The 20,787-nt window shown below is 38.3% G+C and overlaps 2 protein-coding genes and 1 long non-coding RNA gene across 3 annotated transcripts; 1 reads left to right on the plus strand and 2 right to left on the minus strand.

Moving 5' to 3' along the window:
* Window positions 1-2,867: 2,867 nt before the first annotated feature.
* On the plus strand, window positions 2,868-4,661 carry LOC124849234 (antimicrobial ginkbilobin-2-like protein). Its single transcript, XM_088109446.1, has 3 exons — window positions 2,868-3,753; window positions 4,003-4,128; window positions 4,471-4,661. Exons 1-3 carry the CDS (start codon window positions 2,937-2,939, stop codon window positions 4,659-4,661), a joined length of 1,134 nt encoding a protein of 377 aa, XP_087965572.1. The 5' UTR covers window positions 2,868-2,936.
* Window positions 4,662-9,132: 4,471 nt separating this feature from the next.
* Window positions 9,133-14,155, minus strand: LOC148201609 (uncharacterized). The gene is given in 2 exon segments (XM_088109447.1): window positions 9,133-9,480; window positions 9,482-14,155. Coding segments are annotated over 2 exon segments (5,022 nt in total).
* Window positions 14,156-17,670: 3,515 nt separating this feature from the next.
* LOC148201610 (uncharacterized) lies at window positions 17,671-18,331 on the minus strand. Its single transcript, XR_015785002.1, has 2 exons — window positions 18,251-18,331; window positions 17,671-18,065 (listed from the first exon to the last, which is right to left on the minus strand). It is a non-coding gene; the product is annotated as an uncharacterized LOC148201610 (long non-coding RNA).
* Window positions 18,332-20,787: the final 2,456 nt, after the last annotated feature.

Raw genomic sequence — 20,787 nt, forward strand, 5'->3', positions numbered from 1 at the left:
GTGGTGGAGGCTGGCTCACTATTTGATGATTCGCACATCAAGAAGGTGCGTTGAGCGACTGGTTGAGGTCTGGGAGCACTGTGAGTTTTATTCGAATAGCGAATAGGGTCGCTCAGCGAGTGACTAGGAAGTGTAGACCACTATCTGGACTTTTGCACAGCGAGCTGGGTCGATGAGCGAGTGGGTTAGAGTCTGGAGGCACTGTTTGTAGATTCGCACAAGCTGGGTCGTTGTGCGAGAACAGTCTGTAGTCGCTTAGCGAGGGTATGCGCTAAGCGACTGGTCCAGATCTCTGAGTACTCTTTCTTTTCTTGTTCTTATTCTTGATTTGTTTGAAATGTAAATGGAATTCATTGTGAATGATGTATGATTATGTATGAGTTGTATGAGCAACAAAGTCATGAGTTAAGTTTCAAAGTGGTGAAAGTAAGTTCCAAAGCAAATCCTCTTGGTGAGGTTCAAGTATGTTTAGAATGAATGCAAGACCTCAGTCTTGGGGGTTATCCTGAAACTCCAAAGGTCTTTCATTCTCACATAGAGATGATTGATCCATGTAGTGAGGAGTAGCAAGAGGTCTTAGTCTTGAAAGTTTCTAGTATGCTTCAAGGCCCGGAACAGACTAAGCTTATGAGTGTGGTAGGGTGAAACCCATTGACAATGTCTTTGCAAAGCAGTAGAAGCCACCCTGAATGCACAACCCGTCATAACTCGACAATCATTCTAAGTCTGGATGGTCAAAGTCAGTGTAGTGTCATGCATAAAGTGTTTTGTGATGGAATGACTATGTATGATTGTATGAATGTAGTTAATAATATAATGATTATTGTTTTATTTAAACTAACTTACCCTGTTGTTTGTGCTTGTGTTTTATATGTGTTGTATTCTTTCTTTTGCAATGATCATCCTGTGGGTGTGAGCAGAGAGAGATGGCGTTTCCCTAGAGCAAGCGTTAGATGGAGACGATGCGGCTTTATAGATTTGTTAGATCTATAGTGTATATAGTTTTGTACTAGGCGCGCTGTTTATAAAATTTAAATTCTATGGTTATTTTAGATAATTGTAAAGTTTATACTTATATTATAATTTCTAACTATTGTATCATATTAGATATGTGATAACTCTTCTATATAGTTCATTACTATATTTTTGAGATGTTACACAAATAATTATAAAATAAATAATTTATATACTTTTTTATTATTAAATATTCTTTATTATAAATAATTATTTGAATTAAAAAATAATTATTAAAAAGATAAAATAATAAAATATTAGTTTTAATTTATAACACATGTAAATTTATACCAATAGTTATTTAAAGGATAAAAATAGTAATGTAATTATTTTTATTTAAAATAACGATTAATTAAGATATAAAATTGAAAAAAGTATGTACAAAAAAAAATGTTACAGATAAATAAAAAATAAAGTAATTAATTAATTTTTATATTTTAACAATAATAATTTATAAATAATATTTGAATATTTAATTAAAAAATATTTATTAATTTTTAGATAATTTATTAACAAAAGTTAATTTACATTGTTATCAAATAATCACACAAACTAATGCATTATTCTCCTTATTTCTTTAAAAGGTGAATTGAATGACATATTTTTTTGAAAAAAGTACGAATGACACGACGTAGCATTTGGTTTATCCTATTTCATAAATAAACCTTTCCAACACTCTATACTCTATTATGTTGTAATTAAGTTTGACTTATAATTCCATCCTAACATGACAATTTTTACATTCATTTAAAATATAATATACAAATAAAATAATTATAAAAAAATAAATTTTTATATTTTAAAAAAGTATATATATATATATATATCATATAAATATAAAATTTTATATATATCAAAATATTATATCTCTTGTAAGATTGAGACAAATTTATAATTTGGTTATTTTTCCTTGATCTTAGCCAAATTATACTTTAATCATTTATTTTTCTTTTATGTCTCATTCAGTATACTCCTAATCTGCCAGAAAAAATTAAAATAAAAAATTATAAATTATAAAGTGTTTGGATCATCAATCCAAAGACATATACTTTCAACATTTATGAATATCTTAACCAAACATGATGAAGACATTGGATGGTGTATTACCTCAATTATTTGTATGCCAAACATGGTTTTAACTTTATCAGAGGTACCAATGTTGACCATGATTATGTTTTTAATATTAAACTATTTGTTCATTGGTTATAAACACCAACCCTCTGCTATTTGATTTTTCAATCTCACAAATTTCTATCTTATCTGGCTAAGCCTCACCAACGCGCTTCCAAATATGAACCAAACTAGACGAAATTCAAAAATGAACATAAGAATAAGATTTTATTAAATAATACTTTTACACTCTGTCTAATAATCTTACATTATTTAAAAAGTTGATATTTAAAACAGTTTAAACATTATTTTTTATATTTTTTGAAATACTTTTTAAGAATAAAATTGTACGGAATGCTAAGTTCCAAAACAGATAAATTTTCTATTGTTATTTTTTTATTTGTTTTTAAAATATAAATTGTGATTAGTATAAAATGATATAAATTTTATGATTAATATTAAATAATATTACTCTTAATGTATTAAGAGTGATTTTTATTATTTTGACTTTTACCAGTGTGAATGTAATAAAAATATAAAAAACATAAAATATAATAAAAATTCAATTGAAAATACATAAATTATAAAATTTGATACTTAATTAAGCCCGAACAATTTCTATAAAGTTAATTTAGTATTAACCAATTTTTGAATTTTTCTAATACTATATGGGTTTCACACTTTGCGTTTTGGAGGGTCAAAAAGTTGATGCTACAAGCTAAGAACATGAAAATGAGCAAATGTCAAACGGTTGACAAATTGATGATGTATAACTTCGAAATCTAGGCCTCTGAAGCACTCCTCACATAATTATGCTGATGATACACAGTGGTGATTGCAGCAAAAGAAGAATGATCTATCAGTGGTTATTCATCATCAAACTGGTATACCTCGTTGTTTGCTTTGTTGCTGCTCAGAACAGCAGCAACTCACAGCAACCACTTGATTATAGATATGCTTGTTTGGACCAATCTTCTGCTCCTCCCTCTGCTTCTTACCAAACCAACCTCGACAATTTGTTCACTTCCCTCTCATCTGATTCTGCTACCAGCAATGGTTTTGGGAATAGAACTTCAGGTGTTAATCAAGACATGGTTTATGGACTCTACCTTTGCCGTGGTGATGTGAACACCAGCCTTTGCAACACTTGTGTCCAAAACTCTAGCATCTTGCTCATGCAGCACTGCCCCAACAATGCCTCTGCTATTCTCTGGTATCCCTATTGTCTTCTGAGGTACTCAAACCAGAATTTCTTTGGAAATCTCACCCTTACGCCAAGGATTCCCATGTTTGATGCCACGCAGAATTCTACTAGTGCTGGAGAGTTTGACAGTGATGCTCAGGTTTTGATGAATGGTTTGATACAAATAGGGTCAGAGGCATCCTTGAAGTTTGGAACACATATGTTCAACATAAATGGCACTCAGAGAAGGTATGGTTGGGTGCAGTGCAGCAGAGACATTACAGCTGAGGAATGCAGAACATGTTTGAGCAATATGCTTGAGGATGTTGACAATTGCTGTCAGGAGAAGAAGGTGTGGCGTATCTTTTCTCCAAGTTGTATAGTTATGTATGAAACTCAGCCTTTCTTTTTGAATGGTACTGATTCTGCACCACCACCTCAGCAAGGTATGAGTTCAGTTTTTTTCACCTTCATTCTGAGACATTCATTTGCTACGGTTTATAAGATCAGTGAAAATTCATTCCCCTAAATTTGGATTGATGGTTAAAGTGTTGTCTTGTCACAGATTTCAAAATTCATACCCCTTGCTCCCCAACAACTTGCGCTAGTTTGATCCTTAGTTTTTATAAGGCCTGAAATAAACATATTTTCACTTGTCACCATTTTACACTAATTAAACTTGCTATTTTCTCTAGATAATGCAGCCACAGATGAGAATAACAGAAGGTGGTGGCCTATAGTAATCATTGTCGTAGCTGGAATTGTTGTACTAGCTCTATTGGCTATCAGCATATACTACTGCTACTTGAAAAGGAAAAAAGGTAAGCATAAAGAACGTTGGATAAACCTCTTCAGAAACTCTTGTAGGAGAAGAAAATTGATATAAGAAATATGAGATAAAGCTTTTCCACAAACTAGAATTAGTTTATGTACATATGTTAAACTAATTTGTAAAAGCTTTATCCTGTTAACTACAAAAAAAGTTGATGTTTAACTTATTTATAAGCTAATTTTAGTCTGTGGAAAAGATTTTTGATTTCTTATTTTCTTCTTTTGCAAGTGTTTCTAGAAATAAAGTTCCAATCATATCATAACTCAAAGTGTTCTCTCAGCCAAGGCTATCTATCACTTCCTGTTTATGTCTGATAATTTCATCTTTGCAGACAAACAAACTATACAAGAGGAGGGACTAAATTCAATATTTTCACAAGAACAAACAGAAAAGGAGGAGAGTATGAACACTGACCTTCCTATGATACCTCTGAGTACTATTCTAAAATGTACAAACAATTTTTCTGATGAACAAAAACTGGGGAAAGGTGGATTTGGACCTGTCTATAAGGTAGTGAATTAGGATATCAGACATGATGTTTACTTGTTTGGTTTCTCCACTTANTTTAACCAATAAATACATTGTATATAACTGTGCATAGCAATAACTATACTTTATAAGAAGAGATTAGCACTAGAGGTGTCACTTGACCTATAATTAGAAATATATGAAACATAATAAATGTTTGACCAAATTTTAAGGTCTCGTTTTTTTTTTTAAATTTCTCAATATTTATAACCATAATTTGATTATTTTCTTAATTATTTATTGATCACTGTTATTATATTTTTTTTTTTTAAAGAGGGTCTAAGTGAATTATTGTTACTTTTTCTGATACGTATTTAATAAATAAATAACATTTTCAGTAAACAATTTTTTTTAAAATGGTTTTTGAATATTTTTCTAAAAAGAAAATTTAAAGAAGGTAGAATCCAACTTTCTTAAACTGAAATATAGTCTCAGAAAGTTAATTGTTAAACTGTTTTATGTGGCAATGAGTTAAGCATTTTTATAAAAATACTGTTACTTTTTTATTTTTAGAAAACTTTTATAAATGTTTTTGGCAATAACTTTTATTCTATCAAATGTCATTTGATTTATAACACTTAGATTTACAATAAATTACATATTTTCTTGTATTTAAAATGAATATTTTTTTTAAGAAAAAGTTTATGGATTGACCTAACACACAAGGTTTTTATAAATATTTTGATTATGTGAGTTTTTTTATAAGAGGTTTTTTGGTCTTATGAGTTTTTTTTTTGTCTCAATCTACATGGTACGGACCAAACCATGTTAGGAGTGACAAATTGAGGGTCTAAGTAGCACCAATATAGTAATAATCTAAAACATAATTGTTTCAGTAGAGATGTGGAGACCGAAATACAAACCAAATAAAACCGGACGCCTCTTCTTCTGAACTCTGTGATGATATTTCCTCTCTCTTTCTACGCTCTGTTCTTTGGGTAAAGGTGGGCTGGGTACCTGCAAAGGCACTCCGACGCTCAAGTCAGTGAGAGTGATTAGATCAAGAAATCTTTTCTTAATTCTTCTTAGGGAAAAACGTACCTTTTTTCTGGTATGCTGTGTGTATTTAAAGTAAAATAAACCGTTACCTGATGATCCGGTTACCTGATAATCCGGTCAGTTACTGAAGTTGACTGTGTAGGAGTTATAACTGCTAGATCGTGTGCTGATACTGAGTCACCTATTTCCGTGATTCGCGGCATTAGTTAGCTAATTATATGTAACTGTTTATCTGTAACCGATAGACCACGATGTCGTGTTCTATATGTCGGTCATCTCGCATGTCGACATAAGTGGGCGACTTGTCGTACGGAACTCATTCGATTGTCGATCATCAAGTGGTCGACAACGCCATGTGGTCGTACGTCGTGCACCAAGCGGTCGACAACGCCATGTGGTCGTATGTCATCGGGTTATTGGTCGACCGTTGGAGGATTAGGTATCCTATAGTACATGCCCCCCAAGTCCGAGTAAATGGGCGACAAAGTTACGAAGGACTTTTGAGTATTGTTTGAGAAAACGAGGAGACGTGGAGGAAATGAGGAGACGTGGAGGAAATGAGGAGACGTGGGTGACAGCTCGTGTGGCTTTACGAATTTTAGGGTTTTCCCGCTCCTGAGTGGAAGTGAAGAGACGTTAATTAGTGGCCGTCAGATTGAAATGAATCCTACGGCACCTGGCGACTAAACGGTTTAGCTTCTTGAACACGATTTAGAAGGGGGTTTAGTCACTTTTACAGAGGAACAGAGTTTGACAGTGTGCACCGTGAGCGAGATTGTGTCCCCTCCATCCTCATTGCCTACGTTGTTGCGAGACTTTGCCAGGTAACCCTAAAATTTTCTTCATCTAAGTGTGTTTAGTGCTGACCATGGAGGGAAGAGGGCAAAACACCGGTGGCGATATTCCGGGGCCGTCATCTACGGCGGAATGCCCTGAAATTACTACGATACCCTTTGGTGAGGAGGCATTTATTTATGGAAATGTGTGTGGTGAAGGTCCAGGGGGACGCATAATGTCTCCGATTAGTGGAGATGAGTATGCCTGGGTGGCGCGTGAGGTGAAAGAACTTAGGAGTCAATTTAGGAGTAGGGAGGTAATAACAAACTGGATTGAGGATAGTTGCCTGTTGAGAACCCTAGGGTATCAAACCTGTGTAAAGTTGATAGCTTGCCGAGATGATGAAAGGGTATGCTATGGTAGGGAAAATGCTGTTGATGAATTTTTCTATTGTTATGCTGCCCTGTTCGGCGATTTGTATGTGAGATTGCCATTTACCACATTCCAAATGGACGTTTTGCGCACCCTAAACGTCGCGCCGAGTCAGTTGCATCCCAATAGTTGGGGGTATGTGCAGGCTTTTGCTGTAGTGTGTCGGGCGTTAGATATTAGGCCCACTGTAGGCTTGTTTTTGTACTTCTTTAGATGTCGACCGGCGGCTACTAAGGGATGGGTGTCATTGATTTCGGAACCGGGTAACGCGCTACTAGAGCTGTACCTGCAGTCATATAGAGGTTTAAGGAAAAATTTTTTAAGGTATCGATCACTGATGTTGGTCGAAGGTTCTTTTTTGATGGTGAGGGGAATCCCAGATTTCCCTTATATTGGACGCAGGATCCTCTAAGGTTTACCTCGTGGTCTGAAGATAATATGACGATTGAAGAGTTGGAGGCTTTGAGTGTGTTGACCTCGTTGCCACGCCCCTTCTCTTCTCGTCAGATTATAGATTGCCTCGAGTTCGATGACGCAGGGGCGAGGGTGTTTGGTATGTGTCTTGCTTATCATTTTTGTAAATTGTTTTGTCGTGGCTGACCATTTTGGATGGGTTTGTTGTTTGCAGAGATAATGGGGGAAAAGGAAGTGGCCGCAATTGGTTTCAGTCTATTGACAACGAGAGGGCTGAAGTGAGCCATCCGGGATCATCTTCGAGACATGAGGTGGGGCCACAACGTCCCCAGGCGGCACCAGCTGGTCCCTTACCATTCGTAGTGTCGGCGTCGGCTGAGGAGACGATAGCAGCGGAGATGCCTCTGATGCGTAAAGGAAAGCAAAGACAGTCGACACCAACCGCGAAGCATCCAAGAAAAGCAAGGAGGTGGTCGAGGAAACTGAACGTTCCATCCCACTTGGAGTATGGGATCCCGCTTTCGTGCTGAGTCATAAGGTGGATCTGAATATGGACACCTCGGAGAAGAAAGTGATAGAAAACATGAGTGAGCAACAAATTGCTGATAGCTTGCTGGAGATGACCACGCGATCGCAGGCGCTGGCTTGGCATCTGGCTTATGCTTCAGATAGGGGTCTGATGCGGGCTGAGTTAGAGAAAACTCGTGCCCAAATGAAAGAACTTGTCGAGGCTTATGCTAGTTGTGAGGCCAGGCAGAGGCGCGCAGAAGAGCTTCTGAAAGAGGGCGAAATATTGTTAAAGAAGACTCGGGAATCCGGTTTAGCTTTCCAACAGGAACGTGACCAGATGGCAAGGGATCTGGAGCAAGCGAAGAGGTCAATGCTGATAGTGGCCCGTGAGAGGAATGCGTTGAAGGCCGAGGCCTCCGAAAAAGATGAGTTGGTCGAGGAGCTGAAGGATGCGATCATGGAGGAACATAACAAGGGTTTCAGGAAGGCCTTGAGGCAAGTCGGGCACTTACTCCAGGTATCAACCAAGGGAACTGAATTTGATGTCCGAAAAGATGTACATGAGGGTCAGTTGAAGCCCTTGAATGAAATCCCTGAAGACGCTGTCTTGGAGGGTGAAGAGGATGAAGAGGGGGTTGTGGCCGAGGAACCCGTGGAAACAATCGCTGTGGATGAGGTAGCTGCCGAGACGGTCCAAGATGTTGTGGGCAACCCCACCAATATTGTAATAGATTAGGTGTCTATGAATTTTGGAATGATAAACTTTGGTTGTAATATATTTGTGTTGAAAAAATGGGATGTGTGTTTGCATGTTGAATATTCGTCTGAACTAGCTAATGTTAAAGATGTTGAATAATACCTAACATGTCGATGTCGAATGCATACATAGCGTCGTACGCCACGGTCGAGGGCGAATATCGGGTGTTCAAGGGAGAACAGTTACCCGTGGGAGTGTATCCCGAATGGACTGGGTGTTCATGGGAGAACAGTTACCCGCGGGAGTGTGTCCCGAATGGATTGGGTGTTCAAGGGAGAACAGTTACCCGGGAATAATTCCTATGCGTTCGGAAATGCTTATGGTAATCCACGATGATCCTGGGACTCGACACGCTAGAAATTAAATATGAACTGAAATGATAATAATAATGAAATATACTTGTTGTTTGAAACTGTAATGAGTAATGTTTCAGAAAAATTGAATGCTAACTGAAATAATATTTAAGATGGGTAGCGTTCCACGTGTTGGGAATGGCCTGTCCGTCGAGGAGTTGAAGGCGGTATGCTCCATTTGCCATGTCCTCGGCGATGCGGAACGGGCCTTCCCAGTTGGCGGCTAGCTTGCCATGTGCTCGATTCTTCCTAGCTTCTCCTCGTTTTCTCCAAACCAAATCGCCAGTTTTGAAGGTTCTGGGTTTGACCTTGGTGTTGTATCGCGAGATAACATTCGCTTTTGTGCTTCTGCACGGATGGTGGCGATTTCTCGACGCTCAGGAAGTACATCGAGATTCGTCCGCAACTGTTCTTCGTTAAGTGTCATATCAGTGATATTTCGTCTTAACGAAGGTTCGCCAACCTCGACTGGGAGCATGGCGTCAGTGCCGTAAGTCAGGTTGAATGGTGTTTCTCCTGTCGATCCGTGAGGAGTGCATCTGTATGCCCACAAAACCTCTGGTAGTTCTTCCCACCCATAAACCTTTTGCGTCACCGAGTCGCTTCTTTAACTCCGTCAATATGGCTTTGTTTGCGGCCTCTGCTTGGCCATTCGTTTGAGGATGTTCGACGGACGAGGTGACATGTTTAATGCCCAAATTACTAAGGAAATCTTCTAGCTTTCGCTCGATGAATTGTCGACCGTTGTCAGTGATGATCTTCTGGGGGAGGCCGAACCGGCAGATGAGGCGCCAAATGAACTTCTGCACTCGTTGGGCACTAATGATGGACAATGGTTCGGCTTCTATCCATTTTGTGAAGTAGTCGACCGCCACGAGAAGGAACTTATTTTGCCCCTTGGCGATCGGTAACGGTCCAACTATATCGAGGCCCCACTGAGCGAACGGCCAGGGAGAAACAATACTGTGTAAATCTTCAGGAGGTGCATGGATGTCGTGACCGTGGGCCTGACATGAGATACATTTCTTGACAAATGTCTCACAGTCGTGGTCGAGAGTAGGCCAGTAATAACCTGCACGGAGAACGCGTGCCCGTAGGGTCCGCTTACCTGAATGGAATCCACATATCCCGGTGTGCAATTCGCGTAGTACGTAGTCTGTCTCTTCCTCCGATATGCATTTTAACAGAGGAGTGTTGTGACCGCGGCGGTATAGGTCGTCGCCGATGCGTACAAAACGTGCAATGCGTCGGGAGTCGGTCACAGTGATGCTCTCTCCCTGGTCTTGTTTCGCCATGAGATCCTTGATGTGCTGACGCCAGTCTGTTATGGGGGCCGACGTGCTGGTGACAAAAGTTTCGACGATTGGACGGTCGAGCGTCATCTTAATGATTGAGGATAGTTGCGCTCGCTCTTTAGAATGAGTTAACTTAGACAAGAGGTCTGCTCTTGCGTTTTGCTCCCTTGGTACATGGGTGACGCTAACCTCGACGAAGTCTTGGAGTAAAGTTTGAGCCTTGTGGAAATAGCGGAGTAAGTTATTATCCTTGACTTGATAAGTGCCGTTCACGTGGCCGACTACCAACTTTGAATCCATTCGACACTCAAGACGATTTACCGTGAATTCCCTGGCCAGGGATAGGCCAGCTATTAAGGCTTCGTACTCGGCTTGGTTGTTGCTAGTTGGAAACTTGAACGTGATGGCTTGCTCTATGACTAAACCATCTGGTCCTTCTAGGACGACACCGGCTCCTCCCCCCCTTTTGTTGGAGGAACCATCCACATTGAGGTGCCACATGGGAGTCAAGTCCTCTGGTGCGTGTATCAATTCAGCTGCAAAGTCTGCTAAATGTTGACCCTTGATGGACCCGCGCGGCTCATAACGGATCCCGAATTCTGACAGTTCCACGGACCAGGCAACCATCCGACCTGCCAAGTCTGGTTTGCGGAGGATCTTGGCTATAGGGTGATCTGTGCGGACTATTACCTGGTGGCTCTGGAAGTATGGTCGGAGTCGGCGAGAAGCTGTGAGCAGGGCTAGAGCAATTTTCTTAATCCGAGAATATCGTTCTTCAGCCCCTTGCAGCGTACGACTGATGAAGTATATCAGCTTGAGGGAGGGCGCTTCCTGTATCAAGGCCGCACTGACAGCATGGGGGGATGCTGCGATATACAGCTGCAAGTCGGACCCATCATCTGGTCGAGCCATAATAGGAGGGCTGGTGAGAATGCGTTTGACCGTGTTGAATGCTGTTTCACAATCATCGTCCCAGTGTCGTGTGGTGTTCTTCCTCAAATTCTTCAGGATGGGCTTGATGTGCTCAGCCAGCTTCGGAATGAATCGGGACAGGGCTGTGAGTCGACCCACTAGACGTTGCACCTTCTTTTGAGTTTTTGGAGCAACCATGTCGAGTACAGCTCTGCACTTGTCGGGATTAGCTTCGATGCCTCGCCGTGTAAGCATGAAGCCCAAGAACTTACCCGCCGGGACACCGAAAGTACACTTGGAAGGATTAAGGCGCATATTATACCGTCGGAGTTGGCCAAAAACTTCCTTTAAATCCTGCAGGTGTTGTTCCACAGAATTGCTGCGAATAACCATGTCGTCGACATACACGTCCATGCATCGTCCTATTTGATGATGGAAGACTTTATCCATGAGGCGTTGATAAGTGGCCCCGGCATTTTTCAAACCGAACGGCATGACCTCATAACAGTAATTAGCGCGTTCGGTAATGAAGGCTGTCTTGTTCTGATCCGGTTCATACATTGGGATTTGGTTGTATCCCGAATAGGCATCGAGAAAGCTGAGTATAACGTGACCCGAAGCTCCATCTACCAAACGATCGATACTAGGTAGAGGATATGAGTCTTTGGGACACGCTTTGTTGAGATCGGTGAAGTCGACGCACATTCTCCACTGGCCGTTCGACTTCTTGACCATGACGACATTCGACAACCACGTAGTGTAGGTCAACTCCCTGATGAACCGGGCGGTCATCAACTTTTCGACTTCGACTTGAATGGCCTTGCGCTTCTCCTCCCCGAATCGTCGTTTCTTCTGAGCGACAGGTCGTGCCTCGCGGAAGATGGACAATTTGTGAGCCATGACCCCAGGATGGATTCCAGGCATGTCGGCGGCCGTCCATGCGAACAAGTCTGCATTGCTCCGGAGTATACATCCTAGATCGTGCTCTTCACTCGGAGTGAGATTCCCACCTATGGTGGTGGTTTTGGATGTATCCGCCGCCAATGAAAGGAGCTTGACCTCGCCTTGCGGGTGAAGACGTTCGTCTATATTGGTCCGGGGGTCCAAGTCGACTGCCGCCGTCTCAGCTCCTTTCGCCCTTCGAGTTGGTATGAAGGGGGTAACCTTTAGCCCGGCCGCATAACATTGTCGGGCTGTTCGTTGATCCGCCCTCACGGTACAAATAGTACCACTCTCTGTCGGAAACTTCATGGCGAGGTGAGGGGTAGATACGATTGCTCCAAAAGCATTCAGACAAGGTCGTCCTAGCAAGGCGTTGTACGACGTATTTGCCTCGACTAAGAGGAATCGAACTCGGAGTTCAGGTGCCTCTCGACTTGTTCCCAGCCGAGTTCGTAGGTCAAGGTATCCTCTGGTGTCTACTCTTTCCCCTGAGAAACCTACGATTTGCTCGTTAAAAGGGGCGATGAGGTCCTCGGATAGGTCCATCTTCTTGAAAGTGGACCAATATAAGATGTTGACCGAACTTCCCTGATCGACCAGTACCTTACTGACGTCGTATCGAGCTATTTCCGCGGTGATGACCATAGGGTCATCGTGATCAGGGTCGGGCGCGTGGAAATCTGCATTGGTGAAGGTAATATCGGGAATAGACCGAGTCTGTCGATCTACCATATGGACTGATTTTAGCTGTCTAAGATGTCGCTTCCTGGCGGAGGACGACACTCCCCCTCCGGCGAAGCCACCCGATATGGTGTCAATTCGACCTCTAACCGAACGTTCTCTCTCCGTCCGTCGAGGTGGACTGCGCGATCGCCTGCGGCGTCGGTCATCCCTGGGAGGTGAACGCTCAGGGCTCCGTCTGGATGGATCCTTTCGGTGAGGAGTTGTGGCTCTGGTAGAAATTCTGTCCTTAACGTAGTTCTGGAGGTAGCCTGCTCGGATGAGTCGTTCCAGCTCGTCTTTCACCAAGTTACACTCTTCTGTGTCATGCCCACGATTCATGTGGAGACGGCAGGCCTTACTGCTGTCCGCGTTTTTGGGAGTAGCTCGTCGTCGCACAGTTAGTAGTTCTGCGTGTAAAGCCTCCTCTAGCACCTTTGCCCTGGGTGCGTTGAGGGTTGCATAACGATCGTACTTAGGTGTCCACCCTGATTCTTTTCGGGGCGGTCGATCTGGTTTGTAGTCGTTGGTCGATCGTTTTGCGGTTTTCTTGACATCGTGACTGGTGGTATCTTGTTGTTGTTTCTTCCGACAGTTTCGGAGATCCTCGATGCGGATGAATTTTGCAATTGTTGATTGTAGCTCCTCCATAGATGCGGGAGGGTCAGCATATAATTGTTCTGCAAAATATCCTGACCTCAAGCATGAAGGTAGATTGCTGATGATGAAAGTGTGATTGATATCTTTCACACGCCGGGTCGTCTCGTTATATCGTTGCATGAACGCTTTCAGTGTTTCATCCTTCTCCTGCTTGGTATTTACCAACTCAGCAGCCGTCATCTCCGGTTTCCTGTTGGTTGCGTATTGTTTTCTGAACAACGTCTCGACTGTCGCAAAACAGTCTACAGAATTCCGTGGAAGAGTGTGGAACCACTCCAAGGCCTCATCCTTGAGAGATAAGGAAAAAGCTCTGCAGATGACAGGGTCATTGTCTGTGTAGAACGCCATGGCGTCTACAAAGTTGCGTAGGTGATTGTCAGGATCGGCGGAGCCATCATAACGTTCTAACGTAGGGGGAGGTTTATCTGGCATGTGCGCTTGCAGGATGGCCTCCGTGAAAGGGAGTAAGTTGGTGAGGCGCATCGAAGTAGGCCCTTTCCTCCCCCCATCGAAGTGGTCTGATGGTTTTCCATGGTGACTCGATCCATTATTATCCTGCCGATTAGAGGCAGATTGTTCTGGGCGTTGCGCCCTCAGTGCCGCCAGCTCCTCCGCCTGCTTGCGCTGGAGTTCCTGCTGCTCCCGTATAGTTTGTGCTTGTGCTTCAATCTGGGTTTGCAGTTGCTGGATCAAAGCGCGAGTGTTGGCGTCTTCCATAGCTTCGGTGGTCGTCGCTGGGATGTTAAGTCTCGGCCCCACGGTGGGCGCCAAAATGTTTCAGTAGAGATGTGGAGACCGAAATACAAACCAAATAAAACCGGACCGCCTCTTCTTCTGAACTCTGTGATGATATTTCCTCTCTCTTTCTACGCTCTGTTCTTTGGGTAAAGGTGGGCTGGGTACCTGCAAAGGCACTCCGACGCTCAAGTCAGTGAGGGTGATTAGATCAAGAAATCTTTTCTTAATTCTTCTTAGGGAAAAACGTACCTTTTTTCTGGTATGCTGTGTGTATTTAAAACCGTAAAATAAACCGTTACCTGATGATCCGGTTACCTGATAATCCGGTCAGTTATTGAAGTTGATTGTGTAGGAGTTATAACTGCTAGATCGTGTGCTGATACTGAGTCACCTATTTCCGTGATTCGCGGCATTAGTTAGCTAATTATATGTAACTGTTTATCTGTAACCGATAGACCACGATGTCGTGTTCTATATGTCGGTCATCTCGCATGTCGACATAAATGGACGACTTGTCGTACGGAACTCATTCGATTGTCGATCATCAAGTGGTCGACAACGCCATGTGGTCGTACGTCGTGCACCAAGCGGTCGACAACGCCATGTGGTCGTATGTCGTCGGGTTATTGATCGACCGTTGGAGGATTAGGTATCCTATAGTACAATAATTAACCAAATAAGATATAAGATAAGATCATAATTAACTAAGTGCAGCAAGGGAAGGTCATGGAATTATGGTAGTATTAAACGGCGCACAGAAGTAAGCCCAAGAACTATACAGGCATTGCAAAATGAATGAACCTGGGAAAGCAGGTTTGGGGGACTAGTGGAAATTTGAGAGGCAAAAACTCTAATTCTATTGCACAGGGCAGGAAAGCAGTGTATAAATAACAAAAGCAAGATGTCAGACAAGCCTGTTGAGGTAAATGTATAACAACAAATAAGGGAAATTGTAAGGAAAAACAACAATGGAAGCCACTGGAAACCACTCAATGTGGGTTGCCTGATATTGTTTCTTTTTCAGTTAGGGATTCACAGTGTTTCCAACTACAAAAAAACGCCCAATTTGGTTACCAATTGGAATATGGCAGACACAAGCAATCACTAAGTTAACCACACAAGCATTGTAATGTGAAAAACAACTAAAGATATTACAGAGTATCCTCAACCAAATAAGGAATCCAAAGCAAAGCCACTTTAAAATCAACAATAACAAGTCATAAAACATACCTTTGCAGCATCTATCACCCTATAAGCCCGCCGCAACACCGCTTATTTCAACTTCCGACCACCACGACGTGCGTACGCTCCACTCCTAAACCTTTCTGAACGCACCCCACATTGGTGACAGTGGAAGCTGAAATTACAACTGGTGAAAGGAGAAGATATAAATGTGAGATGGGGTTTACGAATGGAGAGATATGAAATAATAATTGTAATTTTCAATTAGAACATGATAGTAAAACTAAATTGTAATTTGATTTTTTGTCCGTTTTAGTTCTTAGAGCTTAGAAAATTTGTAATTTTCATCAAACCTTTAATTTTAATTGTATATGTAAAATCCAATTTAATTTAGTTATAGTAGTGCAAATATAATACTATGTAGCATACATTCATTAATAACCATTAAAATATTTAGTTTCCAAATATATATATATATCATATAGTCTAAAACAATTGAAACTTCTAACTGTAGTTCTTTCACTAACACATTTTGCTTTCCTATCAATTACTTCGTAAAGCACTTACCACTCAAACTACACTTTCATAAAAACACACACAGAACAAATTATTAGTAGATTACTTCTATCCAATGATATAAGAATTATTCAATGTATCTCAATAAAACAATGTAATTTATCACAAAGTGATTCATATTATAGATGCATTTTAATTAAAACTTTGCAGGAATTCACTTTAATTCATCAAAGATATTTAATAAACAAAATATCAACTGACATATTTTGAGAGTCATTATGTCTTACCATACTAACATTTGATCCAACACCTAACACTTAGACTTACAAATTAATATACGAGTATTGATCATGATAAGTTTAATACTATCCAAGTCTTATATAAGTATTGATCATGATAAGTTTAATAGATGAGATGACAATGATGGTTAGGAGATTTTGAAGAGGGTTTCATTAGTATGAAATGTTGAGATTTGGAAGATCAGATAGTTGTAAGGGTATGACAACAAGATAAGGATTAGAGTTTGAGAGTGTGTGTTGAGAATATGAAGAGTGAGATCGAATTAAATATAGATAAAAGTTAGTCATGATGATTGTTTGGATTAAGAGGAATATAGTATGATTTAATAGATAAAATATGATATGATGAGTATAATAAATTAAAAAAATGTTTTAATAGATAAAATAAATTATTATCATTTTACTACTGAAATAATATATGATAAATTTAAATATAAATAGTAAAAATTGTGATAAAATGAAATTAAAGTTATTATTTAAAAGTATAAAATTATTATTATTATTATTAAAACCTAAAACCATTACCTAACCATGCATAAACCATTACCTTCATTCATTCAGAAACAATTCAATAACATTTTCCTGCAATTCCATAATGGATTCTCATCAACATCTTGTGGTATCAGGATCATATATTCAAACTTTGGCATATTGAATTGAAGCTAAAGTTTTCTGCACCCCATCAAAAGTTCCTGAAAATGTTTTTCACAAAAGGAGGGGTGATTGATTTTCGGAAAAAAATTTCAAATATTGTTTAGTGTTTTGAAAAACAAATTCCGAAAGTGATACGGTGTAGGAAAAAAATATAGCATGCAAGAAATTGCCTTGACTTGAAACACATATTTCATATTTATGTTTCTAAATTTCATCGTTAAATATGTTGTATTTTTGCTACTAAATCAATGAATTGTTATTTGATTACATATGAAGTGACACTTAAAAGGTGTTTAATATAACAATTTACATTAATTTTGATTATCTTTAGTTTGTCTTTAGAGTAATGTCTTTGTGTTACTTCTATTTTATCATCATTGTTGTTACTCTTGAACATATGTTTTAAAGACACAAGTTGATTCTTCTTCTTTCTCTTTTAATCAAGTTGCTTCCACATTAATAATATTGATTGATACCTTAACTTCTTATTATGACCGTAATTACAATTTTTTAATAATTAAAGCAACATTAAACTCCTTTTCATTTCAAAATTATAATTAAGCAAATATAACGAATTAGATTATGTTTATACAAGTCTTTTTAAACAGCTAAAAAAGTTCATCACAAATTAGAATTAATTTTTAAATAAGTTGGAAGTAAAACTTTGAATATTTTTTTTTTAAATTACTTTGTTTTATATACAAATTAACTTAAGTTAATTTTAATTTATAGAAATTTAATTATATTATTTTCATTTTTCAAAAATTGTTAGTTGAAATTTGTCTCTATCAATCAATTCAATCTAATAAAGATGATGAGCTCTAATATAATAAAAGGACATAATGAGACATGAAACAATCACATTTTATTAAGAACTAAGAATACATGTGAAAAGGAAGTTGATCATCAATTTCATCCGAAGAAGATGACTCAATTTGAGGATGCATGGTGTGGTGGTGGTGCTTGGTGGTGATGTGGGTGGTGGTGTGATGGGCCATGGTGGTGTGGTGATGGTGCTCGGTGTGGTGGTTGATGGTGGTGTGGTGGTGGTGCTAGGTGGAGTGATTTGACAATATCAGTATGGGTTGCAATTAGATGTGGACATTGGCAAACATGTTGAATGCATACCGCTGCACAACCACAATTTTGATTATGACACCCAATCTGACACTCCCTATCGTTATCACATGGTGTTCTATAAATGATTCCTCTTGCTTCTGTCTTCATCGTGCACAAATCTGCATCACAAAAATCTAATTAAGAACAATGCCAACTTAATTTTTCAAATAAAACAATAATGTTAATTCCACACAAAAACTATGTGAAAGATTTCATAGTAAGAAATCAAATGTGTAGTGTAGAAGAAAATGATTTGTTTGAATTGAGAAACTAAAGAGAAAGTGAAAAGACCATTATTAATCACCTGAAGTCATGATGAAAAGAGCTAACAAGAATGTCATATTGACAATGAAACATCTTGAAGACCCCATGTTGTTCACTCAATATGTTATTCAACCACAACGATTCATCTATTTATATTCAAATGGTGGAAGTAGTTTCACACAAAAAGCCAACAAATAATTATTATATTCTTTAATTAGTCTCTCTGTTGACTTATACACACTAAATGAAAATTTAACTCTATAAATTTAATAATGTTTTAATATTTTAATTAGTAACTGAGCATGCACATTCAATACAAATTAATTCTATAAATTTAATTATTTTTCAAATATAACTATCGTATCCGTATAGATATACCAGTTTTTTTTTTAAGTTGTGCAAAGTTGACCATCTATTAAATTAACTTTTGGTAGTTTAACGTGAGTTACTTGAATTTTTATTTTTACCTTTTTTTTGGAGTATTTTATTTTTTATTTTTTTTACAATATTTCATCTCATTCCGCTTTCTCCCCCATATTACCCCTCCACCACCTTCTTCCTCCTTCCATTTCCTTCTTTCTCCAAAACACAACCAACCAACGGAAGAACTATAGTGGTTTTCTAGTCATGAAAGTCTGTTGTCTGGACCTCATAAGACATATACGAAAAACTATGTCTAAATTAATCAATCAATAATTGTTTCTTTTTCTTTAAAATGTTGTTATTTAATGATATTTTTTCGTTTTGAAAATAAATATTTTTTTCTTTTAACAATTATTATTACTACCCTTAGTTAATCTAAAACTATTCTATAATTAAAATTAACTAAAAAAATTATAAAAGATTGAATATGTAATTATATTGTTTAATATTTTAAGTAATATATAATCAGTTATTCCTTTCATATTATTCTATTGGAGATGGTATGCTATAATTTCCAATAAGAGTTTCAAAGAGTTACTTTCCAATAGAAACATTATTTAATGTGAGCCCCATGTACATGATGTTCTCAAAAACTCAAAAATGGTTATATAAGATCATTAGAAAATTGTAGAGTTACATCAGACATATTTGAAAATTATTTTGATTGAAAAGAAACTTATATAATCAATTCCCATGAAAGAAAGTTCTAACGAACTTTTATATATATAAATATATATATTTCACAAAATTTATATAACTTCTCATAAGAATATTTCAAATTAAAACTGTTTTTGGTGTGGAATTAAGTCTTCTTATCCAACTTATTCATGTTTAATTGATTGCTCACAAATTGTCAAATTGATCTCTAAACATCAAGTGAAGATGTCAACAATGATACTGATGACGGCAATGCATTATCCACATACCCTATGCCATTTTTGTCAAAAGAATCATCAGATGAAGAAAGATTAATGATATATATTATTACCTTGAATAAGAAAATGATCAGTTAAGTCAAAAGAAGATTAAGGAAAAGGTAAAAATGATAGGTCAGGTTCACCCCTATTTACAGGAGCATGTATCCCAACTTCCTCCTATCCTCTACCATCATATATGCTCACATATTGAAAGCAAAAGACTCTTTATATTAAAATTTGAAGGTGTATGTAAAAAGGAGACCTTAGGTTGCTTATATAGCACTAAGAGCTGAAGTAGGTAGAGAAAACTAAAGGATGTGGGACTTCGAGGCCTATGAGTCTAGACAACAACTCTTAAGGCTGTTTTAAGTCCCACATCTCTTAATTCTACAACCTCAAGGGTAGAATCTACCTAACTCATCCAAAGATCAAAACTAAAACAACACATGAGATAACTTGCATTACAAGCAACTAAAAGGTGAAGAGACTTATTTATTCTTCTTTCATTTAACTCCAAACTATGTGAAGTCACACATTGGTTGCACCTTAAAGAAAAAAAGAATATGTAAGCTTCTTTACAACCAAACTAAGAGAAAGAAAGTAAAAAGGAAAAATACAAGCCATTTGAAACCTATACTACTAAAGGCCAAAATACAAGCCATAAAACCTATTCTACTCTTTTTATTTCTTCATGTTTTATTTTAATCTCTTTATCCTTGCACTATCTATGATCAGATCACGCTGTCTCCCACATTCAAGTCTTATATCTACACATGTCACGCTATGTAAGAACTCCTTCCTCAACTTCTAATCACATGATATCTTAGCTTATGTAACTTAGGTCACCAATGAAACAAAATGATCTATGATACAACATAAATATCGATACTTGATATCAAAATCAAACAACAATTCACATATTATCTCATACGTGTGATCATAATCCGTATAAGTTTCATCATTCTCATGTGAATTTCAAATCATTGCACATCTCACATATACATCTTGTCTCAATCAAAACTCATCACATAAATTACTTCATCTCAATTTGAATACTAATAAATCAAAATAATCTTCAATTGCATTAATATAATATCTAACTAAAACACAATAATTAAATATAAAAATCAGTAAAAGATAAATCATTTTACCATTTAAAAATATTTGAAAACTCATTTCTTTGAGGTTTGTAAAATATTCTTTTGCTCAGACAACATTTGGTTCGCTCGACTAAAAG

The sequence above is a fragment of the Vigna umbellata genome, chromosome 3 (genome assembly GCF_029865625.1).
Source record: "Vigna umbellata cultivar VRB3 chromosome 3, Vumbellata_1.0, whole genome shotgun sequence".
Classification (NCBI taxonomy): Eukaryota; Viridiplantae; Streptophyta; class Magnoliopsida; order Fabales; family Fabaceae; genus Vigna; species Vigna umbellata.